The sequence below is a fragment of the Acomys russatus genome, chromosome 4 (assembly GCF_903995435.1).
Source record: "Acomys russatus chromosome 4, mAcoRus1.1, whole genome shotgun sequence".
Taxonomy (NCBI): Eukaryota; Metazoa; Chordata; class Mammalia; order Rodentia; family Muridae; genus Acomys; species Acomys russatus.
Genome location: NC_067140.1, coordinates 75,213,866 through 75,241,223, shown reverse-complemented (window position 1 = coordinate 75,241,223; position 27,358 = coordinate 75,213,866). Strand labels below are relative to the sequence as shown.

The window sequence follows — 27,358 nt, the reverse complement described above, 5'->3', positions numbered from 1 at the left end:
GACAATGCTTCCTTCAAGAGTCAGAGACCATCTAAAAAGAAAATCAACATAAAGTGAGAGACGCTCTCCTTTCGGTTGCTGGTCAGGGTTGTCCAAGAGACTCCAAAAACATTACAGTCTATCACTATTACTCTTGTTTACAACCAAAAGTAGGAGGTAAGTCCCCACTACTGAAGACACCATGCACTTCAGACATACGGGCTAGAGGCTCCTGAGCTGGTACTGGCCTGCAAGCTCCTCACTGAGGCCTAGCTTTAATGGTACCAGGAAGCACCATTCACTCCTCTAAAAGAGGAAACAATCAGTCTATGATACCTATAAACCATAGCAATAACTAGCATGGCAGGGTAGTGCATGAGTACTTTGCTATAACTGGACTCAAGACTCACTCAACAAGAGGCAAGTCATGCTGGTTATTGGAAAACTAATCAACTACCCCATGAAGGCTACTGAGGTCATAGGTATCGGAGGAGAACCTGCAACAGTCACTTTACTATCCTAGCAGCCATGATTACATTCTAAATATTGGTCCTTATTCCAACAGATGAGTGTAGTCCTCACCCTCATCAGGAAAACTTCTTTTTGTAACATATGGAGACTGTTATAGAAAACCACAACCAATCCAAATGCGGAGTTATGGAGCCCAGACCCAGGGGATACATCTACAAAACACCCGGCACCTAAAGCTCAGGGATCATGGTGGATCAAACAGAGGTAGAAAAGACGAGAAGAAGCACAGGCTCAGGGAGCTCTAAGACTGTCTCTCCACGGACTGTCAGAAGCCACGCCCACAACATCTCCCCAGTATGACTGCCTGACCATGAACTGAACAGGCACAACCACAACAGATAGGCGAAAGTGGACAGGAGAAGCGCGAAGAGGCCTTAACCTTATTAACAACAACAACAACAACAGCAGCAGGAGGAACAACAACACCAACAACAACACAAAGCTACAGGCAACTAAGGAATGCTGAGAGTAGGGGAAATCATCTTCCCCAGGGAAGAACACATGAATGGATTATTCAGTACCAAATGGTCAGCCCTGAAAATAGATTGAGCAGGTTGTACTTACATATTTAGGAACACACACACACACACACACACACACACACACACACACACACACACACACAGCCAATCAATAATCAATGAACAAGAAGAGAACAAAGAGAGATATGGAGGGGGAGGAAAGGGAAGGGTAAAATGATGTAATCATATCATCTCAACAAAATAGAAGAAACAGTTGGGCATGGTGGCACATACCTGTAATCTCAGCACTTGGGAGGCAGAGGCAGGTGGATCTCTGTGAGTTTGAGGCCAGCCTGGTCTACAAAGCCAGTTCAGGATAGCCAGGGCTATTATATAGAGAAACCCTGTTTCAAAATAACCAAAACCAAAACCAAAACAAACAACAACAAACCCAAAGAACCAAAAACAAAGTAAAAGAAACAATTTTTAAAAATCAATTAAAATCACCAGAAAAAAAGCTCCCATTCTTTTACAGTTCACAGTCTCAGAATCACAGTGGGATCAAAGGCAGGCTTTTACAGTTCACAATCTCAGGGATCACACTGGGGTCAAATACCCTGCAACACCAGTCCTCTCCTGGAAACTTTAGATACGGTCCTGATCTCCAGGAGGATTTCCCTACAACCTAGAACTTACTCCAGGATGCCCATCAGGCCATTCTTATCCCTTCTTGCTACTCAGCTGAACTTCCCACGTACCTGATCTTCTGTTCCTACTTGTGCGTGTGTCCTGACAAGAAATCGATCAGTTCAAAGGCAATACATTCTATTTCAATCAGATGCTCTATTTGAAGATTTTTTTCCCCTGTAGGTATTACAAACCAAACCCTCTCCTCGGATACATGGACTGTTAAATTCTCTCTACTCCTTCATTTAGTATTCCTTCAAATGTGAACAAGACCTTTTAAAAAAGAGCCATTTATTCTTTTTTTAAATTAATTTTATTAATTTATTCATATTACATCTTGATTGTTAGCCCTTCCCCTGTTTCCTCCCATTCTTCCCTCCCTCCCACTTCTCCCCTTCTCCCCTCCCCTATGTCTGTGATTGAGGGAGACCTCCTCCCCCTATATATGCTCTTAGAATATTGAGTCTCTTCTTGGTAACTTGCTATCCTTCCTCTGAGTGCCTCCAGGTCTCCCCATCCAGGGGACGTGGTCAGAAAAGGGGCACCAGAGTTCGTGTGAGAGTCAGATCTCCCTCTCCACTCAACGGTGGAGAATATCCTGTTCATCGGGTAGGTCTTGGTAGGGGTTCGAAGCTTACTGCCTATATTCTCCTTGGCTGGTGCCTTAGTTTGAGGAGGACCCCAGGATCCAGATATGCCTGTCATAAAGTTCTTCTTGTAGGTTTCCAGGACCCTGTGGGTCTACTATTTCCTCATTCTTCCATGCTACTCTCGCCTAAAGTCTCAATAGGATGTCCTCTCCTCTGACCCACTTTCTTGGTAAGTAAAGATTTTCATGGTATGTATCCCTTGGACTAGTGTTTTGATATAAGTGAGTATATACTGTTTGTCTTTTTGCTTCTGGGTGAACTCATTCATTATGATAATTTCTAGATCAATCCATTTGTCCACAAATTTCGGGAATTCCTTGTTTTTAATAGCTGAGTAGTATTCCACTGTGTAAATATACCACAGTTTCTTAGTCCATTCTTCTACTGAGGGACACTTAGGCTGTTTCCATGTTCTGGCTATTATGTATAAAGCAGCTATGAACATGGTTGAGCATATGTCCCTGTTGTGTGGTAGGGCATTTTCTGGGTATATTCCAAGGACCCTTCATCTGACAAAGGCTTAATATCCAAAATATATAAAGAACTCAAGAAATTAAGCATCACAAAACCAAACAACCCAATTGCGAAATGGGGCTTGGAACTTAACAGAGAATTCTCAACAGAGGAATATCAAATGGCCGAGAAACACTTAAAGAAATGCTCGTCCTCGTTAGTCATCAGAGAAATGCAAATCAAAACGACACTGAGATTCCATCTTACACCCATCAGAATGGCTAAGATCAAAAACTCAAATGACACCACATGTCGGTGAGGATGTGGAGAGAGAGGAACACTCCTTCATTGCTGGTGGGAATGCAAACTAGTACAACCACTTTGGAAATCTATCTGGTGCTTTCTCAGAAAAATGGGAATAGGACTTCCTCAAGACCCAGCCATCCCACTCCTTGGAATATACCCAGAGCCATTTATTCTTATGTGTACATGTGAATGTCTTCATGGATGCACATGTACCATTCATGCCTGGTGCCTACAGAAGCCAGAAGAGGGTGCCAGAACCCTGGAAATGTTATAAATAGGTGTGAGCCATCATGTGGCACTAGGAAATGAACTTGGGTCCTTTGTAAGAGCAGTGAGTTCTCTTTACTGCTACTGAACCATCTCTCCAGCCCTGAACCAGACTTACCATTCTGTTTCTAGATGCAGAACCTAAGTGTAAATAATCTGGTGGGTAATATTTCAGTAAACAATTCATTCTAATGTATACAGAACTAGGAAGAGCTTTTCTGTAAGACCATACTTCTACCAGGAGAACTTGAGTGTGTGGTCAAGAATATCAAAATCACCAGGGTACAAGAACACCAAACCAGCATTTCAAAAAGGGCATGGCAAACATGGTTTATTCTTTCTGACCTTTGCATTCTCTCATCTGGAAACACAATAACTTGCACTGTAAGCAGTTCTACTTATTCCTTGTATGTCTTTATTTTGTCTGGAAGTAGCCTTGCCCAGTTTAAGTCTTTGCTTTAGTTCGATTTTCTTAGTTCTGGGTGAGGACAAAAGAATACATGTGCCTATTAACTTGAGCTACTTGGGGGCTGGGGAGATGCTCTTGATGCCGAAGACGCGATGACTTGGCCTGGCCACTGTTGAGTTTGTGAATCTTTTATTCCCACCTGGGTTGACACTTTCTCCTCATGAAAACCTTGCTTCACTTGGAGCTGTTACACTACTTGTATCATAAATCAAGGATTCAGTAACACATTTTATTATGATTTTATTATATATCTTTTTATCCTGGAGTTTTGCAAGTAAAAAATTGCATAAGAACCAACTCTTTATCTGTCCTCAAGTTCTACCCCCACAAAAGTGGACTGTCTTATAACTGCACAGTGCACAATAGCCAATGACTCAATAAATACTTTACAAAAATAATGCAGTTTTTTTTAAACATAAAAAAATTAGGATTTCCCAGACTTTGGCTCCCCTCACCCCTTTTCATATTTATTTACTGGGAATATATTGGCGGAGAAAAGTTGTTATATTAAAATACAATAGACAAAACGAGGCCCATATTATTTCCCAACTTGTTTTGCTTTTTCTTTGCAAAGTGCCGCTCCTGGCTTCATGCCTGAACTCCCCACAGTCCTCTGAGCCTGGTAGGACTGGGCAGAGGCACCACTGCTGGGGCTCCTTAGTAGAATTACACTGGTCGTTTATTTTAAAGCCATTTAAAACCATGTCTTAGATTCAACTCCAAACACTCACTTCCTGCCCACCCTTGCTTAAGACAAGAAACTGTTGGAATCTGTGACTCCATCAGACGCCCCACGACTAAAGAACACCTGGGGTAAGGTGGGTGTTTATTGCTTTGGTGCATTTCCACTGCAAAATTCCTTTTCTCTTCATTCCCCTAAGCCCTTTTCTTTCTGAACTCTCTCAGAAGTGATTAAATAATTTTTACAAGGACAACTCCAGAGAAAAGGTTACACGCAAGTCACATTCGTATTAAATAAGTTATATATAAAAACTGCTTATAATGTTTACAACCCCAGTCTCTGTGCTCCCGTGCGCTGGATGGATGTGGGAATTGAATCACACCCACTATTGCGCTCAGGTTCCTCTTCCTGCCCACACAGACACTAGGAGGACTTCCCACATGGTTTATAGGCACTGGACATAGCAGTCCCCCAGACCTGGCACATATCCCTAGTGTACTTATAAAAATACTCATGTGGAATATACAAATATACAAAAATGTGGATAAAAAGAGCTGGGTGACAGTTGGCAGATCAGTGCAGTGCATTTGTGTTTCCAAACCAGCGGTGCTTTAGTACTCCCTGGCTTCTTGGAACTGTTTAATGTAATCCTCATCAGAAGGGCTCTCTGTGCACTTCTGTCCGTTATTGGGAGGCCGGGCCTCATTGTACCTGCTCCAGTCCCCCTTGCAGATGATCCAGGGCAGGACGTCCACTTTGTAGTGGAGCTCAGCAGAGAACTCAGTGCTGATGAGATTGGGTGTGCCTGCCCCTTTACCCCTGGTAATGAGCTGCATGTTGTCGCCATAGCAACAGTGCTGGGCAGCCAGTGTGGTACTCTCCAGGGACAGCATAGAGCGGATGCAGTAGCGGGCAGTAGGCTTGTAGATCTCCAGTTTCTCTTTCGGCCCACTAGCATCCTTCCATCGGAAGTCCTTGCGCTTGATGCGGTCAAAGATGTCGGCCGTGCTGTAGGCCACCTCAGTAGGGTAGGAGCAGGGGCAGCTAGGTAGGTCATTGATCACTTTGTGCATGTATTTCTTTAAGAACTCACTTTTGCAGCTCATCCATCGCTCACAGCTGTCCATGTCTAAAAAAAAGACCAAGAAAATTGTTCTCAGAACATGCTAAACTTTCTGGGAGGATGACACTAAAGTCAACATTATTCTCCCTAGGCACCAGAGACTCCACAGGCACCCATAACCACCAGATGCGGACCACTCTCATATCCTCTGAACTTGGCAACTTGTTTATAAGACATTTTCCCAACTCCTCGCTTTATACTATGAGGAATTTTCAAACACAGAATAGCAAAAAGAATTCTCTGATAGAATGGCTACCAATATTCTATAGCATATATTTAACTGTCAGTGCATTTGATACACCTTTTAGAATCTTATGTAGAAACATATGTTATTATCTCTAAATTTAGAGCATCTTCCAAAAATGTCCAAACCAAACCAGAGCTCAACCAACTCCTTAATAAAATCCTCAAACATAGAACAAAAAGTAGAATATCATAACAGATAACCAAAGCCTAATTATATATCCTAACAAAATTAGCTAATTCAGAGAACTATATTGAATTTCCTAAGTAAATGGTAATATGATAGAAAGGCCTCAAAGGACCATTTGTAGAGTTAGGTTTACTTTACTTCTTCCACTCACTGACTTGTTTAAAACACAATTCATCTCCCAACCACTGGACCTTGATTATCACTACATCCAAATTCACAGGCTAAGATGCTTCAAAGTGGTGAGACTGCGACTCAGAACCCAGACGTGACATATTTGGTTTTTAAAGCATAAGAAAAACCTGACTAGTTGCAAATACTTAAGAATTTATGGATTCCAATTATATTTTGGTCAAATATTCCTTTTATTTGGTTACAGTTTGGTGATTTTATTTTATTTTTTCTCTTTTGGGTGTGGTTTCAACTTGTTTTTGTGGTTTTGGAGGTTTTGTTGTATTTGTTTTTTGTTTTTTGAGAAGAACTTAAAGTTGAGTGGGTAGGAAAGGGAGAGACAATCTGGAAGGCCCTTGGAGGAAGAGGAGTATATGATCAAATATTTAAATTTAAATTTGTTTTAAATAAAAACAATTTATGGATTTCAATACTTTTTTAAAAAATATTTTGTTTGTTGTTTTGAGAAAAGTTTTTCTGTGTAGCCCTGACTGTCCTAAAACTCACTTTGTAGACCAGGCTGGCCTCGAACCCATAGAGAGCCACTTGCCTCTGCCTCCTGAGTGTTGGGATTAAAGGCGTGTGTCACAATGCCCAGATATGGATATAAATTCTAATTGTGCATTCCTGGCTTTTTTTTTTTAAGAACTGAAATTTGATACATATGCTGTTTTTGTATTACCCCTTGGGAACAACTTGCCAGGGTGTAGGTGAACAGTGATACTCTTTGTGGACAGGACGTGAGGTTTCCAGGTCAGGCTAGCACCTGCCTGATCACTCACAGGGGTTCACATGATCCTGTAGTTGTTTGGGTCGAGAACATTTGATGCAGTGTATGTCTTAGTTTGATCTCTATCAGACTCTGAGACTAAGATGCCAGAAGAAATGGACTGAGGATATGGGAGGGAACTTGATACAAGGTAGGGACCAAACAGGTGTGAGGAACAAAAAGATAGTGTCACGGTGACCTAGGAAGTCAGAAAGCCCTTCTTTCTTATGGTTCCCAACAATGACAACGCCATACTTTACTTAAAAACTTCATCGTGGATCAGGCTTGAGCATTTTTAGCTGGGGCTAAGGCAGGAGGGATCATACATTCAAGCCCTGCTTGGTCTACAGAATAAGCTTAAGACAAAACTAATATAGGGAGAAGTCCAAGGCTAGCCTGATACACAGAATGAGTTCAAGGCTAGCCTGGGCAACTTAGTGGGACTTTATTTCAAAATAGAAAGTAAAAAATGGCTGGGCGTATGAGTAGGCCTGATGCCCGAGCTTCAGAGAACTTTGTCCTGGAAAACAGCAATATTACGAATGTGTGTCCCTGGTGCCCCATATTTGACCATGTCCCCTGGATGGAGAGACCTGGTGGCACTCAGAGGAAGGATAGCAGGCTACCAAGAAGAGACTTGATACCCTATGAGCATATACAGGGGGAGGAAGTCCCCCTCAGTCACAGTCATAAGGGAGGGGAGTAAGGGGAAAATGGGAGGGAGGAATGGGAGGATACAAGGGATTGGGATAACAATTGTAATATGAATAAATTAATAAACTATATTTAAAAAAAGAAAAAAAAAGAATGTGTGTCCCCTTCCCATCATTACCCTCTGCCCTTTTCACATCAGACTTAGATGAGACATGTGGACGCTCTATCTCCTTTATGAATGATAAGCCCAGGCACAGACCTTTCTTTCTTTTGCTCATGGTTGGTTGAGCTGCTTGCCTGCACTGACTGGTCAGAACAGAATCTATCCTAACCAAACTTTACTAACTCTCTCTGTCCTTTGTTCAAGGCCCCAGACTTTCGCCTTCACTCTGTTGAGCTGGCACACAGCTTTTCCATCAGCATCCCTTCTGAAAGGAGGTTGGCTGGCCCCAGGGCAAAACACCTTTGGATCTACAAGTTCACCTTGCCACACTTCCATCCCATTTCCCACTGTTACAGTTTGGGTCTTAAATGTCCATCAATAGGCCAATATTGATGGCTTGGTCCCCATCCTGTGGCGCTACTGGGAGGTAGTAGAACATATTGGCGATAACACCAAAAGGCATCCATCTTGGGACTACTGTGTCCCTTTCCTTGTCTCTCTTTTTTCCTGGTTGCCATGAGGTGAACAGCCTCCTCCTTGTCCTCATCACCTGCTCTGTGTGATGTTCTGCTTTGCACAGGCCCAAAGGCAACAGACCAAATACCATATACTGAAACTAGAGGCCAAAATAAATCTTTCTTCCTTTTTAGTTGTTTTTTCCTTTCAAGTACTTTTTTTTTTTTTTCAGTGACAGAAAGCTGACTGATGCATGTACCCACCGCCAGCTTCTTTCTGGCTTTATTGACTTCTCCATAAAAGAAAACCCTGTTTGCCTAAACCTAGACATTCTTCTGTTGTTTGTTTGAGACAGTCTCATGGTGTGTCCCAGGATGGCCCGGGACTCGCTTCTGCCTCTGAATGCTGGGATGACAGGCATGTACCACACAATACTTGGCTCTCTTTTCTAACAAAACAAAACATTTCAAAATTGAAATGAGATATTATTTCTAATAGGGGAAGTCAGCGATAGTTTTGGGTGCATGTCATACATGCTGGTGATGAGCTGTGGTAGGGCTGGTGCTAGACCTCTTCAGAGCTTCTAGAAGAAAGTCTGCTCTTGCGTACTTTGCGGACCACCTTCCATCATCCAGGTCATACTGACCCTGGAGGAAACACTGCTGTCTGGTTTCTACCCTAGGTACCCTTGGCTAAGCAGTCTCTGTTGGACAGGGCTGAGTTGTTTGTTATTCTTTTTCTCCTTCCTCAGGTGTCATACTGTCACCTTGTACATTTGCTCCCATCTGGTATGAGCTATTTGCAGAACCCAAACTGATACAAACTTCAGTAGCAGACGTGGGAGGAGGCAGGGGGAGGGCCTGCAGCTAAGTACTAATCGTAAAAACTAATCTTGAACAGTGAAAAATCTGAAGGGGGACTAGAGAGATGGGTTAGTGCATAAAGGGCTTGCTGCCAAGCATGAGGACTTGAGTGCAGATCCACAGAGCTGACGAAAAAGCTGGGTGCAGAGGAGCATGTTTGTTACCCCAGTACTGGGGGCATGAGGTGGGGGTAGAGACATGTAGGTCATGAGGGCCAGCCGGTCTAGTTGTAACATCAAGCTCCTGATACGGTGAGGGGCCTTGTCTCAAAAAGTTAAGATGGGGCTGGAGAGATGGCTCAGAGGTTAAGAGCACTGACTGCTCTTCCAAAGGTCATGAGTTCAATTCCCAGCACCCACATGGTGGCTCACAACCATCTATAATGAGATCTGGTGCCCTCTTCTGGCTTGCAGGCAGAATACTGTATACATAATAAATAACTAAATCTTTAAAAAAAAGTTAAGATGGAGAACATCTGGTATTGACCTCTGGCCTCTACGTGTACAGACATGGGCAAACACACACAGGAGAGGGTGGAGGGGAGAGCACATGAGTGAGGATGACTGGGGATGAGGACACTATCTTTCTCTCTGGAGTAGAAGCTACAAATGAACAAGGTTGTTGTCAGGCAATGGAGATCTTATCTGCTTTAGGCTTGTTCAGAGGGCCCCAGGGAGCTACCGAACACAGTGAAATATGTATCAGTTGAGCTATGTAGCAAGAAAATTGACCCAGTGCTGAAGTCAGTATCGTTTATCAATGGGAACAGAATGGGGGAAAATACACTTGGTAACTGCAGATTGGATTCAGAAGATCCAGAATTGTTAGACTTCAGTGGCTGCAAGGCCTGTGGGTAATGAGAGTAAGGCAGGAGAAATGACTCCGGGTTTGGGAATCCTGGGAGGCTAATATGCTTATGCATGGGATCCGGACACAGGGTCAGCTGGGAAGGGGCCCAAGTCTCTCATCACTTAGATGGGGAAGGGGGAAATAGGACATTTCTCATGAGACCACAGAGCGCAGCTGTGAGGTTAGGTTCTCATTTTTATCTGGCTGGGAGTAAAGCCCAACTTCTTACCAGCTTTAAGTCCATGGACAAGGCATTTCAACAGCCGCGTTTCTGATGTCTAATTGTGAAGCTGGCATGAAAATAGGACTTTTCTGGTGAACTTGGGATGGAGTATCAGTGGCAGAGGATGTGACATGAATGGTACACTGTCCTGCGTAAGGCCAGTTGGCACATACAGTGGCTTGTCTTTTCTCTGAGTTCTAGGATTTCTCAGCTGTGTCCTCTTGCCTGCATGTCCACTCAGAGTGGGACAGTTCCTTTCTGAGAAATACCCTGGGAAGTCATTGGCTCTTCTTGGAGGGGCAGGGCCTTCAGAAACAAACTTTAGGAGACTCCAGATAATGGCATTATATTTTCAAAGGGGGGAGACTACTGCAATTCATGTGCCTATAGGACATTCATTGACTCGTTTTCATTTTTCAAAGCATACTTAAACAGGGTATTCAGTGTGATGGGCATGCTTGAATTGGCAGATAATTAACTCTCTGAACATTCTTTGGGATGCACTACTGTCTCATGCTATTTTATAGACAAGAAAACCCAAGACAGTACTAGCTTAAGTAACTTGACCATTTGGCAACCCAGTGTTTCCCATCTGCTTACGTCATTTTCTGTTTGCCCTTCTGTGTCTTCATCCCATGATGCTCTTGTCCTGATACAAGCTTTTCACCCTTGATTTTTGTTTTGATTGCCCAATGGGAAGACCCATCAACGGACCACATAGAGGGAAGAAGGTAAGGCTAGAAGGCTTTGTTGGTTCCTCTCACTGTACATTGTCCATATCCTTTGCGGAGCTGGCACTGTAGGCAGGTGGCTCTCCCTGTGAGCTGTGCTTGCTGTTCCTACTCAGGTCTCATCAGATCAAGAATGGTCAGAGTTCTCCACTGTTGCCAGTACTGGGTTTCCCTTCTTCATTTAAATCAACTCTGCTCATAGTTTTACAAATTGTCCCTCACCAAATACTTGTCAAATGCCTATGTAATTCAATTCATTTTGGCCTGGATTCTGGCTGAAACAGGTCTCTACCCAGTTCTGGGACCCGTAGCCATGCCTTAGATGTGGCCATATGCTTTGCCCTATACAAAATGGTGAAAGGTACTCACCTGTGAAATGTTATATGAGGAGACAGGAGTTCTCTGTCCCCCACAGACCATGTCTTTTATCCTTACATTTCATGCAAAACTCATACCTTTAAAGTCAGCTTAAAAAAGAAATCCAGTGAACTGTGTGTGCAGGCTCCTGCTAAATAAATGTGATTTCATTTTGTATGTGAGGTGAGGTCCCAGTAACACAGAATTTCTAAACTGTCCCAAGTTTGGCTTACAGGCATATTTGAATGGGTTTGTTTTAAGAATAAATTATTAACAAGCATTGTGCAAATCAACGTATATTTTAGCTAACCCAGGATCTGGGACCTGCCTTGAAAAATTAGTCCACCTGGTAGTAATGGGATGATGTTCACCTCATGATGGTTAAGGCATGGCTGGCCCTTGTCTTTCAGAAAAGATATTCTTAGTTCTTTGAGAATTTTGTACAATATGTTCTTATCATATTCACAACCCTCACTTTCCCCAGATCTACCCTCCTTCTTAACCATCTGACTCTGGTACTTCTCCCATCAAGACCAGTTTGTGTCATTCAAGTGTTCTTGGCTATACAGTTTTCACTGTGGTGTAGGAGAGGCCACACATTGAGAGAAAACCGACTGTCCTCTCAGCTGCCACTGTAGGAGTGCCTGAGCTGGGGGTGGAGAGGTGAGCCTCACCCCCCACGGCCCCGATATTGATGCTGATACCATTTATTGCTTCTTTTCATCAGAGTGCTGGCACCATTTTTTTTCAGTCTTTCTTTGTTTTCTAGACTATTCTACTTAGACCCTTGATTGACTCCTATAGTTCCTTGAGAAAGAGAGAAAATTATATCTCTAAACAGTTGGGCTAGGAAACTAAAAGGCCTGCTCCATTTCGTCTGAGGAGGCAGGGCACATTTGAATTTACAAAAGCGTCTTAGGGGATAAAAGAAGCCTGACAGAAGGCATCTTATTCTTTTACAGCACAGCATGGTATGCGGAGAAATAAATGAAGCTGGTTGAAAAGCTAGCTTGCACCTGAGCAGGTACCTTCTGCTGTACTTATTTAGGCTGTTGCTTCTGAGCCACGGGCACATGCACACCCACTCACGCATACGGGTGAGTGTATAATATTGAGAAAACTTCCATCCCTTTCCTTTCCTCTGCTGGAGACTTTCTCTTACTGGATGCTGGGTGAGGACAGAGCTCACTGGGTAGAGGGTTTCTTTTGTGCTAGGGGAAGGGTGGGCTTTAACCGGTCTCTCACTTAGGAGGCTCTACAAGTTGCTCACAAAGGGATCCTAGGCTCAGTTTGTCTGGTGTAGGAGGGACGAGGCAGCTCCTTCTCTGTATATTCAGTGGGCAAGAAATGTGTTGGGAGCACAGACCTCAAAGGGAAAAATGAAACATTTTCACAGGTCCAAGGATGGCTCTGCAAGCAGCAAAATGAATCTCCAAAGCACTGAATCAATATTTGGATTTAAAGAAGAAAAAAAAAATCCTCTTACCAACTTCAAACAGCTTGGTGGCGTTAAACTCCTCGTTTCCCGCAAGCAGACTTACTTCGGTGGCTGCTGTCCTGAAAGTGTCTTCAATTCCTAAACACAGACAAGAGCTCATTTTCTGCAGTTATATGGAAAAATTCACCACTTCCCCCTCCCACTCCCCCCAAATACAAAACAAATACACCTGAACAAAGCCTTTTTGTATTCATTACTACCCACGGGGGTAGAAACTTGCCAACAGAGGAAATAGTAAAAAGCAGGTAGCCGTGCATAAAACATAGTAAGACCCCAGATAATATTCACAGCGCGAAATCAGATCCAAATGTGTCTGCGTGAGTTTCACGGACTCAGCCCTTTGCCTTAGAGATCAGGGGTGGGTAGTGGTAGCTGTCTGGTGAGTGACAGACTAAATCGGAGGCAGCAGAGTGCCCTAATACCTTCTTTTTAATGGCCAGCTGTCTGGGATTAATCATTACTAGCTGTGCCGACCTGGGCAGGACATTTCATCTTTGTGTGCCTCAGTGTTCACTTCTCTAAACTGAGGAGAACTAAGGGACACCTCTCCCCTGCAGAGTTGATTGAGTTACAGGAGTGAAATGTGGAGAGAGCCTTACCCAGACAGGGAATCAGTTGTCTAGTGTTATTCCTATTGACACACCAGAAAGGATGCGCAGAGAAACCCATTACTTACTCTAAGGAACTGATCCCACTTTGCTTCAAATCTCTGTGTTCCAACCAATTCAGCTCCTGTACATATGGGAGTTTTGTGCAAGCTAAGTCAAGAGAAAAAGGAAAGAGTGGAGGCTGGCAGTACCTTTGCTGGGGAACCCTGGGTTCACTGTTGAGCATGACTGATATCCTCTAAGAGATTGCTCTGATTTTGTTAGGGCTCTTAAGGCTTGACCTGGGGACGTGGTTATAAGAAATATTTATTTGTGTGTGTGTGTGCTATGTGTGTTCCAGTGCCTCAGAAGGGCAGAAGAGGGCATCAGATACCCTGAAGCTGGTGTTTCAGGTGGCTGTGAACTGCCTGACATACATACTGGGAACTGAAGGGGCAGTTGGTGCCATCTCTCCAGCCCCCCAAGGGGACATTTTATAATATGATCATTACCAAGCCCACAAGACTTGTCTACTCCACAGATGTTTTCAGCAAAAAGCAGAGATTCAACAGACCAAATAAGGAAGGAGACCCTGCTGAAAGCAATCATTTCCATCCAAAGGGACTCCTAAAGCAGAAAGGCTGGAAAGATTAAAGTGGGCTAGGGCAGATGAGAAGAAAATGTATGGGCAGAGATGCTGGCTGCATTGTTCTCAGTGGTCCTGGTACCCAAGGAGGAAACATGCAAAATGGCAGCAGGAAAGAGCCTTTTCCTGCAAAGAAATCCACATATAACACTTTGGCTCCGTATCCTGGCTCTGACAAAAATGCAGGGATGCGCCCCTACAACCTTTCTTCATGGTGAAGACAAGAGTCTACCAGTCAGGGCCTGGACTCTGGAATCAGGCAGCATGGATTCAAGTTCCATAATTATCATTTGTTGCTGGTTTTGAGTCTCAATTTTCACAAATGCCCGATAAATACAACAATAAACTTCTGTTCACGGGGTGGGCAGTTTTGAGAAGTAAATGAAATAACACACCTAAAAATCGTGGAAGTTTCGTTAGTACTTAATTACTCAAAGAACTCCCATCCTCTTTCTTCATTACCATCTTTCCCCCCTGTTTTTCTTCAACCTCTTAATCTTTATCTTCCTCCCACCCCTCTCTTCTGCCTCCTCCCCTCCCATCTCCTTTTCCTCCTCTCTCCTACCCTTTTGCTTTCATTTTCTCTCCTTCTTTCCTCTTTCTTTTGCTTCTTGCTCTGACTCTAATCCAGGGCCTCACCTATGATTAGATGAACACCTACACCCCTAGGCAATCTTCTCTTTCTTCATCTCAATATCCTTTAGCTCCTTGTCTTCGTATTCTCCTTCTCTTCTTTGCATTCTTTCTGGATGTCTCTTCCTCCTACTCATCGTATTATTTACTGCTTTGTTCCTATCCATCTGAAACCCACTTGCCAGACTTCCATCTCAGCTCACTGCAGTGACCACAGGGAAGACTGGGAGAGGCAAACCGTCTGCAGGGCTGACACGGAGCCAGAGCCACTGCTTCTTACATTTCAACCCCATTTTCTTTGCATGCCCTTTGCCAGCATACACCTCACTCCAGCTGCCCCTCCTTCCCTCCCTCCCGAAATCCTTTTATGCCTCAACTTTTGTTTTGGTCCAAATGTCTCTGGTTTGAGAATAGAACGTCTAGGGGCAGAAAAATGAAGTCTGGGGTATGGGGATCAGATTTTCTGTCTCCGAAATTTCTTTTAGGTGAAGCCATTTGGAATGTTTGGTTTCTTGAAAGGGCCCAAGATATCATTGTAGGCTGATATTCTACCTGGCAATTGGGAACACAGTAAAACTATAGGCCAGGAGTTGATAAGCTTTGTGTAAAGGACCAGGAGGCACAAAGTTCAATCTCTGTGGTCCACTCCTGGTCCTGGTTGCTTCTGATTCTCCTCTGTGTCCTTCTGCTTGATCCCTCTAACAATGTAGGTCTAACAAATAAGCCATGGGCTACATTTTGACAAAGGATGTTAACTTTGATAGCCACAGTCACAATTATTGTTTAGTTTCAACATGATTCCTCACCAAGTTAGCAGTTAATTTACCATTCAAGACACTGATTCTACACTGTAAGGCAACAATTAAAGGCTAAGTTGCCCCAGTTTGTTCCCTGGGAAGCCTTGGGAGGCAGGTCTTACTGACAGGGCTAACTCCACAGTTTTCCTGAGAGCGAGAATCCATTCATGCAGTCTTCCTTACCAGGCACGAGTATCTATTTTCACATTATCGCACATCTAAGGACCACACTGACCAGAGTCTCTCCTTCAAGTTAAATGAGTACAATATGGCACTGTCCTTTAGTCAGAGCCACTGAAATTGTGCTTAAGATGGAGGAAATCCATCTTTTCATCCACCAAGTCTATCAGCTATCTCTAGTTGTCCTACTTTGGTCAAAAGATTTCTGAGGAAACGGTTATCTTTCAGAGACTTTCTCCAAGTTTTAAACTATAAATGAAAAAAGAAAAAACAACCTTTCCCTTGAACTTGGAGCCACAGCCCTCCAATTACCTGGGCAGTTGGGACGGTCACAGGTCCTGGATTCTGTTGCAATGCATGCATAGCCACAAGAGCGAGTCCGTTTCTGGTTGCCATTTCCACAGGTGACGCTGCAGACAGACCAGAGACTCCAGTCACCCTCACCGTCTGTGGAATCTGGAAGGGAGCCAGGGAGATGGTCATCATCCCCATCTGAAGAGTTCCCAAGTCTCCTGGTCAAGTTGCTGGTCGTGCAGTCTTCCACTGCCATTATTCTTACGCTTGAAGGGGCTGGATGCAGCCGGAGCTCAAAGGCTCACAGCTGTAGGTTTACTATAGAGCTCAGAGTTGTGAAGGCTGAGATGGCTGCGTCACTGTGTTCATCGGTACTTGACTAAAACCTGACCCTTCAGACACCCTTCCCTTCTTGTTGGGGGATATGGGAGATGGGGGAAGAGGGAGGGAGAGAGAAAGGAAGGGGAGAGAGGGAGGGAGGGAGGGAATAGGGAGAGAGAGGAGAGTAGGGGAGGAGAGGAGAGAAAAAGAGAGGAGAGTTCTACAGAATCTGGTCTCACTTTGATGTTATGGTCCCTGTTGGCTTCCAGTCTAGTTTGCTCTGCTAAGTCCAATCACTATGAAAAAGGTTCAGGCTGATCGAGTTCAAGATTGATGTGCTACCACCAAGAATGGAGCCACATGGAAGACGACAAAGATGCTTGAGAGTGTAAGGGAGGTTCCCAATCCTTCTCTGTAGAAACTGAATGTAGCTGAAGCTAGCAAGAGTAGAACTGTCTCTTTGGGGCATTGACCCAGCAGGGCTGGACAGACACAGTTGCTTCCAGAGGGAGAAAGGTCTGAGACAGAAGAGTTACTGCTCTCTCCAGAACTTTGCAGACATGCCTGGAATAATTGCATGCTTGCATGATTTCTGGAATTCCCGGGCCAGTAAATCATGAGAAATAATGAATGCTATTTTTTTCAGGTGCTAAGTACAGGATGCCTTGTTACACAGCTGTAGATAACCAATATATTAAAAGTAAACACAGGAATAGCCTTTGAAGTCATTATTCAATATCTAGCCAATGAATATTAGTTGAATTCTCACTATATGTCAAGCATAACTCTAGGTGTGTAGGATATGTTATTAAGAATAGTTTTGAACAATAAGTAGAAAATAGTAAATTATATAGGATGTTAGAAGTTATAAATGATATGGAAAAGAAAAGTAGATCACACTAGGAGGGCTGGAAGGCAGGTACATAATGAAGATTAACATTCCCTTCTCAGAAGTAAATACTAACAAAAGCCCTAGAGTGGGTGGGTGAGGGCTTGTCTAGGGCTGTCAGATTAACAGAAAGGAAGCTTGGGCTGTAACATCATGCCCTTGCTCTCTAAAACATGACTCTTCTCCAGTAACATCGGGCCATAATCATTTCTCCTGGCTCATGCACAGCTTCCAATAGCCTCGGGGCCTCTGTGAGCGCCAAGCATGCGGCTATAGTCATGTGCCTTGAAGGGATGGGATACCCTTCACTCAGAATAGGTTGTTGTGGTTGATATTACATAGGCCCAGCAGGAATGTTCCCCACAGAGTTCCACCTGAATCTTGAGTCCTGTGCCAGCCGCCAAGGCTGTTGTAATACAGTGCTCACTCTGAAGGCACCCTGGGCTATCACAAGGCTTCTGGGCCTTCTCAAAATGTGTGTGTGTGTGTGTGTGTGTGTCTGTGTGTGTGTTGTGTCTGTGTGTGTATGTGTGTGTACATGTGTGTCTGTGTCTCTGTGTGTGCCTGTGTGTGTGTCTGTGTGTTGTGTCTGTGTGTATATGTGTGTGTATGTGTGTGTACATGTGTGTCTATGTCTCTGTGTGTGTATGTGTGTGTACATGTGTGTCTATGTCTCTGTGTGTGTATGTGTGTACCTGTGTGTGTGTCTGTGTGTGTGTTTCTGTGTGTGTGTCTGTGTGTGTACATGTGTGCCTGTGTGTGTGTGTGTGTGTGTCTGTGTGTGTGTTGTGTCTGTGTGTGTTGTGTCTGTGTGTGTATGTGTGTGTACATGTGTGTCTGTGTCTCTGTGTGTGCCTGTGTGTGTGTCTGTGTGTGTGTTGTGTCTGTGTGTATATGTGTGTGTATGTGTGTGTACATGTGTGTCTATGTCTCTGTGTGTGTATGTGTGTGCCTGTGTGTGTGTCTGTGTGTGTGTTTCTGTGTGTGTGTTTCTGTGTGTGTGTCTGTGTGTGTACATGTGTGCCTGTGTGTGTGTGTGTGTGTGTGTGTATGTGTGTGCCTGTGTGTGTGTCTGTGTGTGTGTTTCTGTGTGTGTGTCTGTGTGTGTACATGTGTGCCTGTGTGCGTGTGTGTGTGTGTGTGTGTCTGTGTGTGTGTTTCTGTGTGTGTGTCTGTGCCTGTGTGTGTGTGTGTGTGTGTGTGTGTGTGTGTGTGTGTGTACATGACATCGTGATTGCCTCTTCCCTAACAGAACGGGAAGCTCTTCATGCCACACCTCACCTGCCAGCAGAAGCATCACTCATATCGATGTCCTTTTATCAAGATAATTTTCTATCCTTTGATTTCTTCTAAGAGATAGTTTACCAACCACACAGGCATCCAGATGTCTGAAGTTTATGTTTTAGGTTAGGGAACTGAGCATCGTTTTCCAGTGTGGGCCTCTCTGTTGTCTCCTTTGGGGGCATTTACCCAGCAGGGCAGGACAGACAAGTCGCTTCCAGAGGAGAAAGGTCTGAGACGGAACAGTCACTGCTCCTTCCCGGAACATTGCTTAGAACAATTGCATGACTGTGTATTTGTCAGTGAGGCCATCTATGTGCCGTCAGTTATCTTACATGTGCATACACTGCATTTTACCCTGCACACACAGACAGGGCTTGATTTTGTTAAAGGGAGCAACAAGAGGCACAAATAACGATTCTCATACTTTCACACCAAAAAGAGAAAGAGGGTAAAGTTGAAAAACAAGCATTAAGTCATACATGACATGTGTGAGGGGAATAGCAGCATAGGATAAAATCCAGTGGGGCCAAGCATTGTGCTGCTTGACTTTATAAAAGCAAAGGGCCTTGGAGCTCCAGAAGTCTCCTGCAGCCTTTCATTTTCTTTTTTTTTAATTATTAGTTTATTTTTTATTTATTTTTACAATTTTTATACCTATACATTTATATTATTACACATATATACAATAAACTACCTACAGCAAGAAGGATCATGAAACAATTAGGAATTACATATATGTTACATTCATAGTGTTTTGGCTATTTGTATTTGGCAACCTTGAAGAAAACATCTTTCCTATCTTGGTGAGTCTAAAATTCTGAATGTAAATCAATATCTATCATATCTTGTCATTATCAACTTAAAACATCTATTCAGTAAGGGTAAGAACTCATGTGGGGCAACATCAGTCGACTCGAGGTCTTAGCTTACTATGAGGCCCATATTTGAATTTTTGCATAAGCTGGACTTCTCAGTTTGGTTTTCTGGATTTAAAAGACTGCACTAGTTTCTTTTTATTGCTATGAAAAACATTGGCAAAAAATAAACTCAAGAGAGAAAATGCTTTATTTCATCTTATGACTCACAGTTTGTAATCCATTGCCAAGGGAATTCAGAGCAGGAGCTCAAGGCAGGAACCTGGGGGCAGGAACTGAAGCAGAGACCTGGAGGAGAGCTGCTTACTGGCTTGCGCCAATGCCTAGCTCAGCTTGTTTTCTTAATTGTTCCAGGACTACCACACACAATGAACCCTCTCACATCAATCATAAATCAGGAAATGCCCATTTTCCAAGTATACTCTAGCTTGGGTCAGTTTGACAAAAACTACACCACACAACGACTAAACGCTAATGCTGCATCAGAGCATATAAGAAACAATGCCCATAAACCCTTTCTCCATGTCCACTTTTATGTTGCTTCTGGACTGTGTGGTTTGCTTCAGTCAATGGGATGGTGGCAAATAGGATGCAATCAAAGGCCTGTAGAATGTCTAAGCATGTAGACTTGTCTTTTTTAGCACAAGGGGACTATTCCACTACCATGTAAAGAGCCCAAGGGAATAAAGGAGCAGGAGGAGAGAGGATCTGGCCATCCCAGCACTGCAAATTGTCTAGCTCAGACCTATCATTGCTACTGAGGTCACTGGAGACTATTCCGCTCCAGCCAAGCCAGCCTATCCCAGTCTGGATGAACCACCGTCAACTTGCAGACTCCTGAGGGGGTATCCTTCCTCTGTTCTTTGAAGCTGCTAAATTGGGGTGGTGGTAGTTTCTTTGTTGTTGTTTGATTGTTTGTTGCGACATTAGCTTACTGTGTGCCCTGGGTTGGCCTCAAACTCATGATCTTCCTGCCTACATCTCCAAAATGCAAGGATTGCATGGAGTAGTTTCCTTTAAAATCTGTTAGAAATATTTCATAAAAATCTATCCTAAAATGTCTTATCTACAAGCGGTCATCAAGGACTTAATTTATTCTACCAGTAGGTGGCTTCCTTCATATCCGAAACTGCTAACAAATTAGCCACACGATAAGTCATTTCTGTTAGGGGCAGGGTGGGTAATCTCCTAGGAAAACTTTTACTGGCCAGAACCTCTATCACACACTGAGCCAGAGAAGCATCCAGAAAATACCTTCAGGGAGATTCCTATTTCATGAGGTCAAAGGGCAGAATAAGGATTTATGGCTGGAACACATCTTTCTGGAGAGAAATCCTCTCTGCTTTAATGCCAGATGGAAGAAGTTGCAATATAGGGAACAGAAGGGAAACCTAATTTATGATGCTAGAGACACAAGTGAGGACACTGCATGTCAGCTCGACTGGGAGGGAGTGTGGCTTGGAGCAGAAATGGAGTCTCAGCTACAATAATTGCAAAGACAACAATGACAACAAGAACAAACTGTTCCTCAGACTATTTCTGTGGCATGTTGACAGCCCCAATGACATCAAAGGGCTCAAGGAAGGAAGACAGTGCTCTGCATTGCAATGAGCTGAGAGCTGATGTTCAAAGATGCTATTTGGGATGGTAAACTCTTCCTTTTATAGTGGCAGGACAGAAGAGCTTTGTGGACCACTGTAGGGGCCACTGAACTGACTGGAACTTGCCTGGACCCGGTCATTGAAAAGTCAGCACCATTAATGCCAGATGGTCCTTTAACTCCCAGGATAAGTCTATGGCAGGAAGAATTATACTCCTTTTATGGGTAAGAAAACAGACACTTATCAAAAACTTGATACTTAAAGATGTTCACTCAGTTCAGACTCAGCACAGCTGGAATTATATCTGAGGACTATCTGTCCCACTGAATCCTGCTCTCTATTCTGTCATTTCAGCAACATTGCTTCTAACCAAAGGCATTAACTAGTACAGCCATAACTAACATTACAAAGAAAACTCAATGGCAAAAAAAAAAAAAATCACTGTGAATTATTCTGTTAAAATTAGACCATAACAATGTAGATAATTTCAAAGAATTGAGTCCTAATGAAGGTACCAATAATTAGTGTCTAGCCAACTTCACTGTGGGCAGTTTAGGGAATGGAAAACTGCTGTGCATAGACGTGTACTTGCTTGGATCTCTGTCTTAAATGCTGTGCATCATCCTTGTATATGGTACTTTTTTTAATTGCTGTGATGAGACACCATGACCAAGGCTACTTAAAGAAGTAAGAGTTTGTTTGGGGCTGATGGTTCTAGAGGGATAGAGCCCACGATGGAAGGGACTAGAGTCTATAAGTGGAGTAGCAGACAGCAGGTGGCTGGGGCAGCAACTGAGACCTCACAAACAGGAGGCAGAAAGAGCACACGGGAGGGTGGTGGCGTTGGCAACCTCAAGTCCATCCCCAACCTCCTGACGCTGAGGTACTGTCATACTTGTAGTCCTGGTCCCTGCTGCTTGTCCTGGCCAAGGACAAGGACCTCCTTCAACCAGGCCACACCTCCTAATTCTTCCCAAACAGTTACCAAGTAGGGACCAAGTATTCAGATGTCTGAGACTTATGGGGGGAATTCTCATCAAAACCCCTACACCCTTCATTATGTATGGCCCAGTCATTGGTCTGCTGAGAGGGAGACCATGAGACCATAACAACAGGGCATTTGTAACTCTGAAAATATTCATCTGAAGGAAGAAGGAAAGAGGCAGGGAGGTTCTGAGGTCCCGTCACCTTGATGCTCATCTGAAGTGAAGTGAGACATGAACTTTTATTATTTTAAGTCACCGAGGTCAGAAGTTTCCTGTTACCTTATCTCTCTCTTGTTTCCCAAATAGAAACCTAGCCGTCTCGACTCACGGGTGTAACATTTACTGAGGAGGGGGAAGCTTGCTTTGACAACCTGTGACACAAGTTGTTCACGTGGATTCCGAAGGGCCACTCCACTGCTAATGTCACATATGCCTGCCACCAGGCAGCAGCCACACACATCTCTTTTATCAAATTGGTCGATAGCACAGATTTTCACAGCTTAAAAAAAAAAAAATTAGGGAAGGTGACTTAATGATTTATTCATCATTAGAAAGAAAATTAAATTTTGGAAAAGACAAGACAGAAAGAACCTCAAAGACCCTAAAAATATCTCTTAAGTATAATTTTAAAATTATACTGTTTCCAAAAAGATGTGGCTGTGGGTAGCTCCATGGGGCTTTTGTGAACACGACATTTATGAGGGACGTCTCATAGAAGACTGAAAGCCACAAACTGTAAACTGCGTTCTGCTTGGTCCCACCTCTGAGAGGCTTTATCATCTCATTTACTCTCCCCACCAATTTTACATCACTAGGCAGTAAACTCACCATAGTCTGGCCGCTCTTTGGTTTCAAAAGTCCGGTGGCCTGGGGCTGGGCGATCCCATCCTCTAGGAACGCTGAGGAAGTTGCTATCGTCTGAGGTACTGTCATACTTGTAGTCCTGGTCCCCGCTGTTTGTCCTGGCCAAGGACAAGGACCTCTGCCACCAGGCCCGCCAGTCAGGAGCCGGGACTGACCAGCTGGGCTTGTTCTCCGGGTGTTGATCTTTCTCTGCTTCCGAGTCAGGACCGTCAACCACCTCGATGGTGACCTGAGGAGTTCAGAATAGGACAGATCAATGAGAAACTGGCAGCCTCGAGCTGGGAAGATGGTCTGAGAGAGATGAAGGAAAGGATGGCTGCATCCCTTGTGAAAGAAAGCTGCAGTTACATGGCGACAGAGACTGTGAGGCTTCCAGGAATAGCCCACACAAGCTTCATAACTTGAAGGAGTGTGGCGTCAGATAGGCACAAAGCCAGGCATGACTAGGTTCTTGGTTTATTGGTGATGAAATTGTTGAGAAGCCTTTCACGGAAGGAACGCTGTCAAAGCATAACTTACTGAGCAGGTGGTGTACCAGGCACTTCTCTAAATGCTCTGACCACGTGAATTTATCAAGTCTGCATAATCTGCACTCCTGCCCATGTGCCACACACACTTTCCACTAACAGGTGGAGTCCATTTTCACTTACTGCCATCTGGGCTGGCCCTCATGACTCACTTGATCCAGATGAATGGAAAGAAGTGACACTTGTCCAGTTAGGGGAGGTGACTCAGGGAGGGCTGGGGAGATGCTCGGTGGGTGGGTAAAGTTGACTGTTGAGTAAGCGTGAGGACTGGATGTCAAATCCTGAGCACCCACACACATGCTAGGGGGACATGGTTGCCTGCTTGCAGTCACAGCTCTGGGGAGGCAGAGACAGGGCATTCCCCCAAAACAAACTGGCTAGCTTGATTAATTAAGTTGGAGAACTCTGGGTTCAAGAGCGAGACCCTGCCTCAATGTAATATCAGTTTCCAGTTAGGACTAATGTTAGCAAAAAGTAGAAATGATTGAGGAAAACACCAACATTAACTTCCAGGCTCTGCACATATGTGTACCAGTACACATACCTGCACCCACGTGTATTTGAATTTGTGTATACAGTGGACGCATATCACATATACATACACATGTGGAAAAAAAAGTGTACTGCAACCTCCAGAAACTCTACTGCAGCTTCCATAAACTGCACTGTAGTTTCCATTTTCTTTTTCTTGGAATGTTCTTGTAGCTATGTAAGGAAGCTCCGCCTTGATCACCCCATAAAGACAGACCAGATAAAGAGAAAGACTATGTGGAAGAAAGATGGAGCTAAGTGCTCATGACTGAAATCATTATGGACACTTCAGTCCCAGTTGGTCACCTCTAGTGATACCACATGTGACGTGAATGAGCTCTCTTGGTGAGTTCTGTCACAATTCCTGTGCTAGAAGACCACGGGCCACCCAATGGTCACTGCTCCAAGCTATTGAGCGTTATGGTGCTTGGTATGTGAGACAGCGTTTCATAGATTAGGGGAACTGGCACATAGATGTTAAGGTGTGGCCAAATCACATGGCTAAGAAGTAGCAGATGAGGAGAATTTGGGTCCAGAGCCCTTGCTCTTACTAACTCTGCCACCCTGCCTTTCAAAAGTAGCTCACCCCCAGGGACTGAGGAAGCAGAGATGCTCAGGTACTAGGGTCAGGCTAAGATGCTCTCGGCCTTGCATAGATGTGAGTGCAAGGCCCTCAGGACAAGGCTTTTCCAGCTACGGTATTTCACTCCTCCCATTGTTCAGCCCCATGAGCAGGGTCAAAGCACAGAGTCCTTGAGCTATGGTTAGAACTTGTTCTTTGGATTAACGAAAGCCTACTTTTGAAATCTGTCACAGGTCTGGAAGAACATAGCTTCTTGGCTCTGAGAGACAATCAGCACAGAAGAAAACTTGTTTAAAAACTAATAAAAGACTCATTGGGTTCCTCTGGCCATCGCATAGCTCTTGCAACACGTCCTGGAAGAGTTAGATGCAAATGAATCAGAAACACGCACTCCAAGTAATCAGCGCAAGATGTACTGGGCAGATGCGATCCCAGTTTTGCCCTGACCCGACATCTGAGAAGTTGCCGAGATAGTCTGCCAAATTGCACTGGGGTGTGCCGGTCCTTTAGATAAACAGCTTGGCGTGGGGGTGGGGGTGGGGATGGGGGTGGGGGTGGGGTTGTTTGAATCATATTCTGTCTGACACTTGAAGAAGCTGCCAAGAGATCTAGATATGGTCCAGAGGGTGACCTCAGATCCTATAGTATACTGAGAATGTATCAGGCCAACTGCATCTATCTCCTCTGCAGGAGGATGCATAGAAAGGTGCCATGAGCTTTAGCCCATGCTGCCATTACTGCCTCAATTTGTGAGCATCCCTTGTATACTTATAATTATGAGGGTTGCATGTAATTCAGCTATGATTTTTAAAACTAGAAGAAGAAAAGAAATACAATACACGTGGTCTATCGTTGTTGTTTGGTGGGATGGACAGTTGCTAAGAGATACTGCCAGGTCCCACATGGGAACTTGGAAGGACAAGTGAGTAAAGAGCACACCCCTGGGTGGCATACGCAGAACTACCATGGAAGGAGGGACAAGGCAGGGTCCTTGAATGCATGGTCTTTCTCCTTTGAAGCCCCATCCCCCTCTTCCTACAGATAGAACTACTGAGCTGCAACCATTGTCTGCAAGAATGTTAAGGGTCTTGGAGGAGAGAGGCTGCCAAGAGACAGGGGAGCCAGGCAAGCAGGCAATTATGGTAATGAACTCAGTCTCCGAGTAGGAGATAAGAGAGGACATGCCCACTAGTTTGGGCGCTCCCACTGTATTCAGACTGGAGTCAAAGGGATTGCTTAAACAAAATGTGCCCTGCAATTTCTCCAAGCTGGGAATAAAAACAATTTCATGTTTCAAGCTATTACCGTCAATACGATTTCCTTTTCCCTCCTGAATTGCTGCTCAGATCCAACCAAAATAGAGTCCTTGCCTGGCGAGGCAGTGGGCAGCAAAATCGGAATTTACTCCAAAAACTATATCAGTGACTAAATATCAACCACTTCGAGGTTTCTGTCTTCTCTTTAATGTCTAGCCACTGCCCCCAAATGAGTTACAAAACAAAACAAAACACAAACAAATCTTCGGACCCACCCTTCCCCACAGTCAGCGACGTGCAAGGGGAGCCTCATGCTGGTATCAGAAGAAGAAATCTAATCTTGAACCTGGAATTTTATAGGCTCCCAATTAAAAAAGATGCAGGGAGCATGGCAAGTGCCTTCTCTAGTGGCTGGGGTTTGTTTTCTGTTTCCCTTATTCTACTTGGGTACTTCAAGCCAGGGAAGCCTTTGGATGATACCCTGAGCACTAAACGTGGCTGTACTGAAGGTAAGGAGTGAGCACAGCAAACTTGAAGCCGATCAAGACTCCAGGTCTCTGCTCTCTTTCTAGTTCTATTACAGGTCCTTGAAGTACCTTAGTACACGCAGTGAAAGAGACTCTTTACTTTAGCTCTGCAAAATATTTCCTGCGGCAAGACTAAGGCAGTCCTCAGTCTGACTGTTCAGAAGCCGTGTCCTCCGAGGGTATGTAAGCGGTGTGGCCACAGTGAGCCCAGGGAAGTGTTTGCTTTTGCTGTTCCTCTGAGCTTTGTGAGCTGGGTAGATGGATGTTAGAATTTCCCAGTCAGAAAAAAGATTCCCTCAAGAGGGCAGAACATCCAGGACTGTATCTACGGCAAAGGTCTCTGCTGCCCTTCTTCCTTGACAACTTCAGCAGGAAGAACACAAAATAGACCAGGAAGATATTCAATCCTCTTGTGTCAGACCTGACAATGCTCCAAAGAAACTGTGGTATTCCCTACATAATTGCGGTTAGCGCACTGGGATTTGTAGCAGCGTGCTTGCCCAGACATTATTGTCTGTTCTACAAAGTTTAGACTCAATTTTCAGGCACAGACTTGGCTTAGGGAAATCAGCTTTCCAAGGTAAATGGCAAAGGAAGCATAGAGACAGTTTCCACATAAATCTGCTGACTCTCAAATAATCTTTTCAAAAGTTATTTATATGTGTGTGTGAACATGCATGTGTATATATGTTTGTGTGTGTGTGTGTCAGTGTTTGTATGTGCTTGTTATAATTGGTGTGTGGGAGTCAGTGAACAACTTTGGGGAGTCAGTCCTCTCCTTCCATATTTACGTGGGTTCTGGGGCTTGAGTAAGGTAGCCAGAAGTATGATGTAAGGGCCTTTACCCACGGAGCCATCTTCTGGCCTAATTCTCTTTACAGATGCGTTTCTGTCATCCTCATCTTCACTAGTCATATCATTTCCAGAAAGCGTATCCTATGTCAAGCTCTTTATATAGATGATATGATCTCAATCCTCAGAGATCAGAGGGCATGGGAATTATCACACCATTCTATAGACAAGAAAACAGAGGTAGAGAGGGAGATTGAAAAACCAGCCAGGGGCTACAGGGCCCAAGCCTAGCAGACTGAGTGGTGGTGCTGGATTCCAAAGCCAGCTCAGTCTGACTCCATGGTTCATGATGACAGCAGAAGCACATGGGAATCCAGCTTGGTCCTCATTGGCCCATGGCTTCTTATTCAGGC

The 27,358-nt window shown here is 44.2% G+C and overlaps 1 protein-coding gene across 1 annotated transcript in view; it reads right to left on the bottom strand.

The window, feature by feature from the left end:
- Positions 1 to 3,723: 3,723 nt before the first annotated feature.
- Ism1 (isthmin 1) overlaps positions 3,724 to 27,358 on the bottom strand; it is an 83,465-nt gene continuing 59,830 nt past the window's right edge. Inside the window, exons 3-6 of the mRNA XM_051144745.1 lie at positions 22,694 to 22,958; positions 15,928 to 16,071; positions 12,761 to 12,850; positions 3,724 to 5,614 (exon numbers count right to left, since the gene is read on the bottom strand). Coding sequence (XP_051000702.1) covers positions 5,097 to 5,614; positions 12,761 to 12,850; positions 15,928 to 16,071; positions 22,694 to 22,958 — 1,017 coding nt within the window. The 3' untranslated portion in view covers positions 3,724 to 5,096. The remainder of the gene's footprint in view (positions 5,615 to 12,760; positions 12,851 to 15,927; positions 16,072 to 22,693; positions 22,959 to 27,358) is intronic.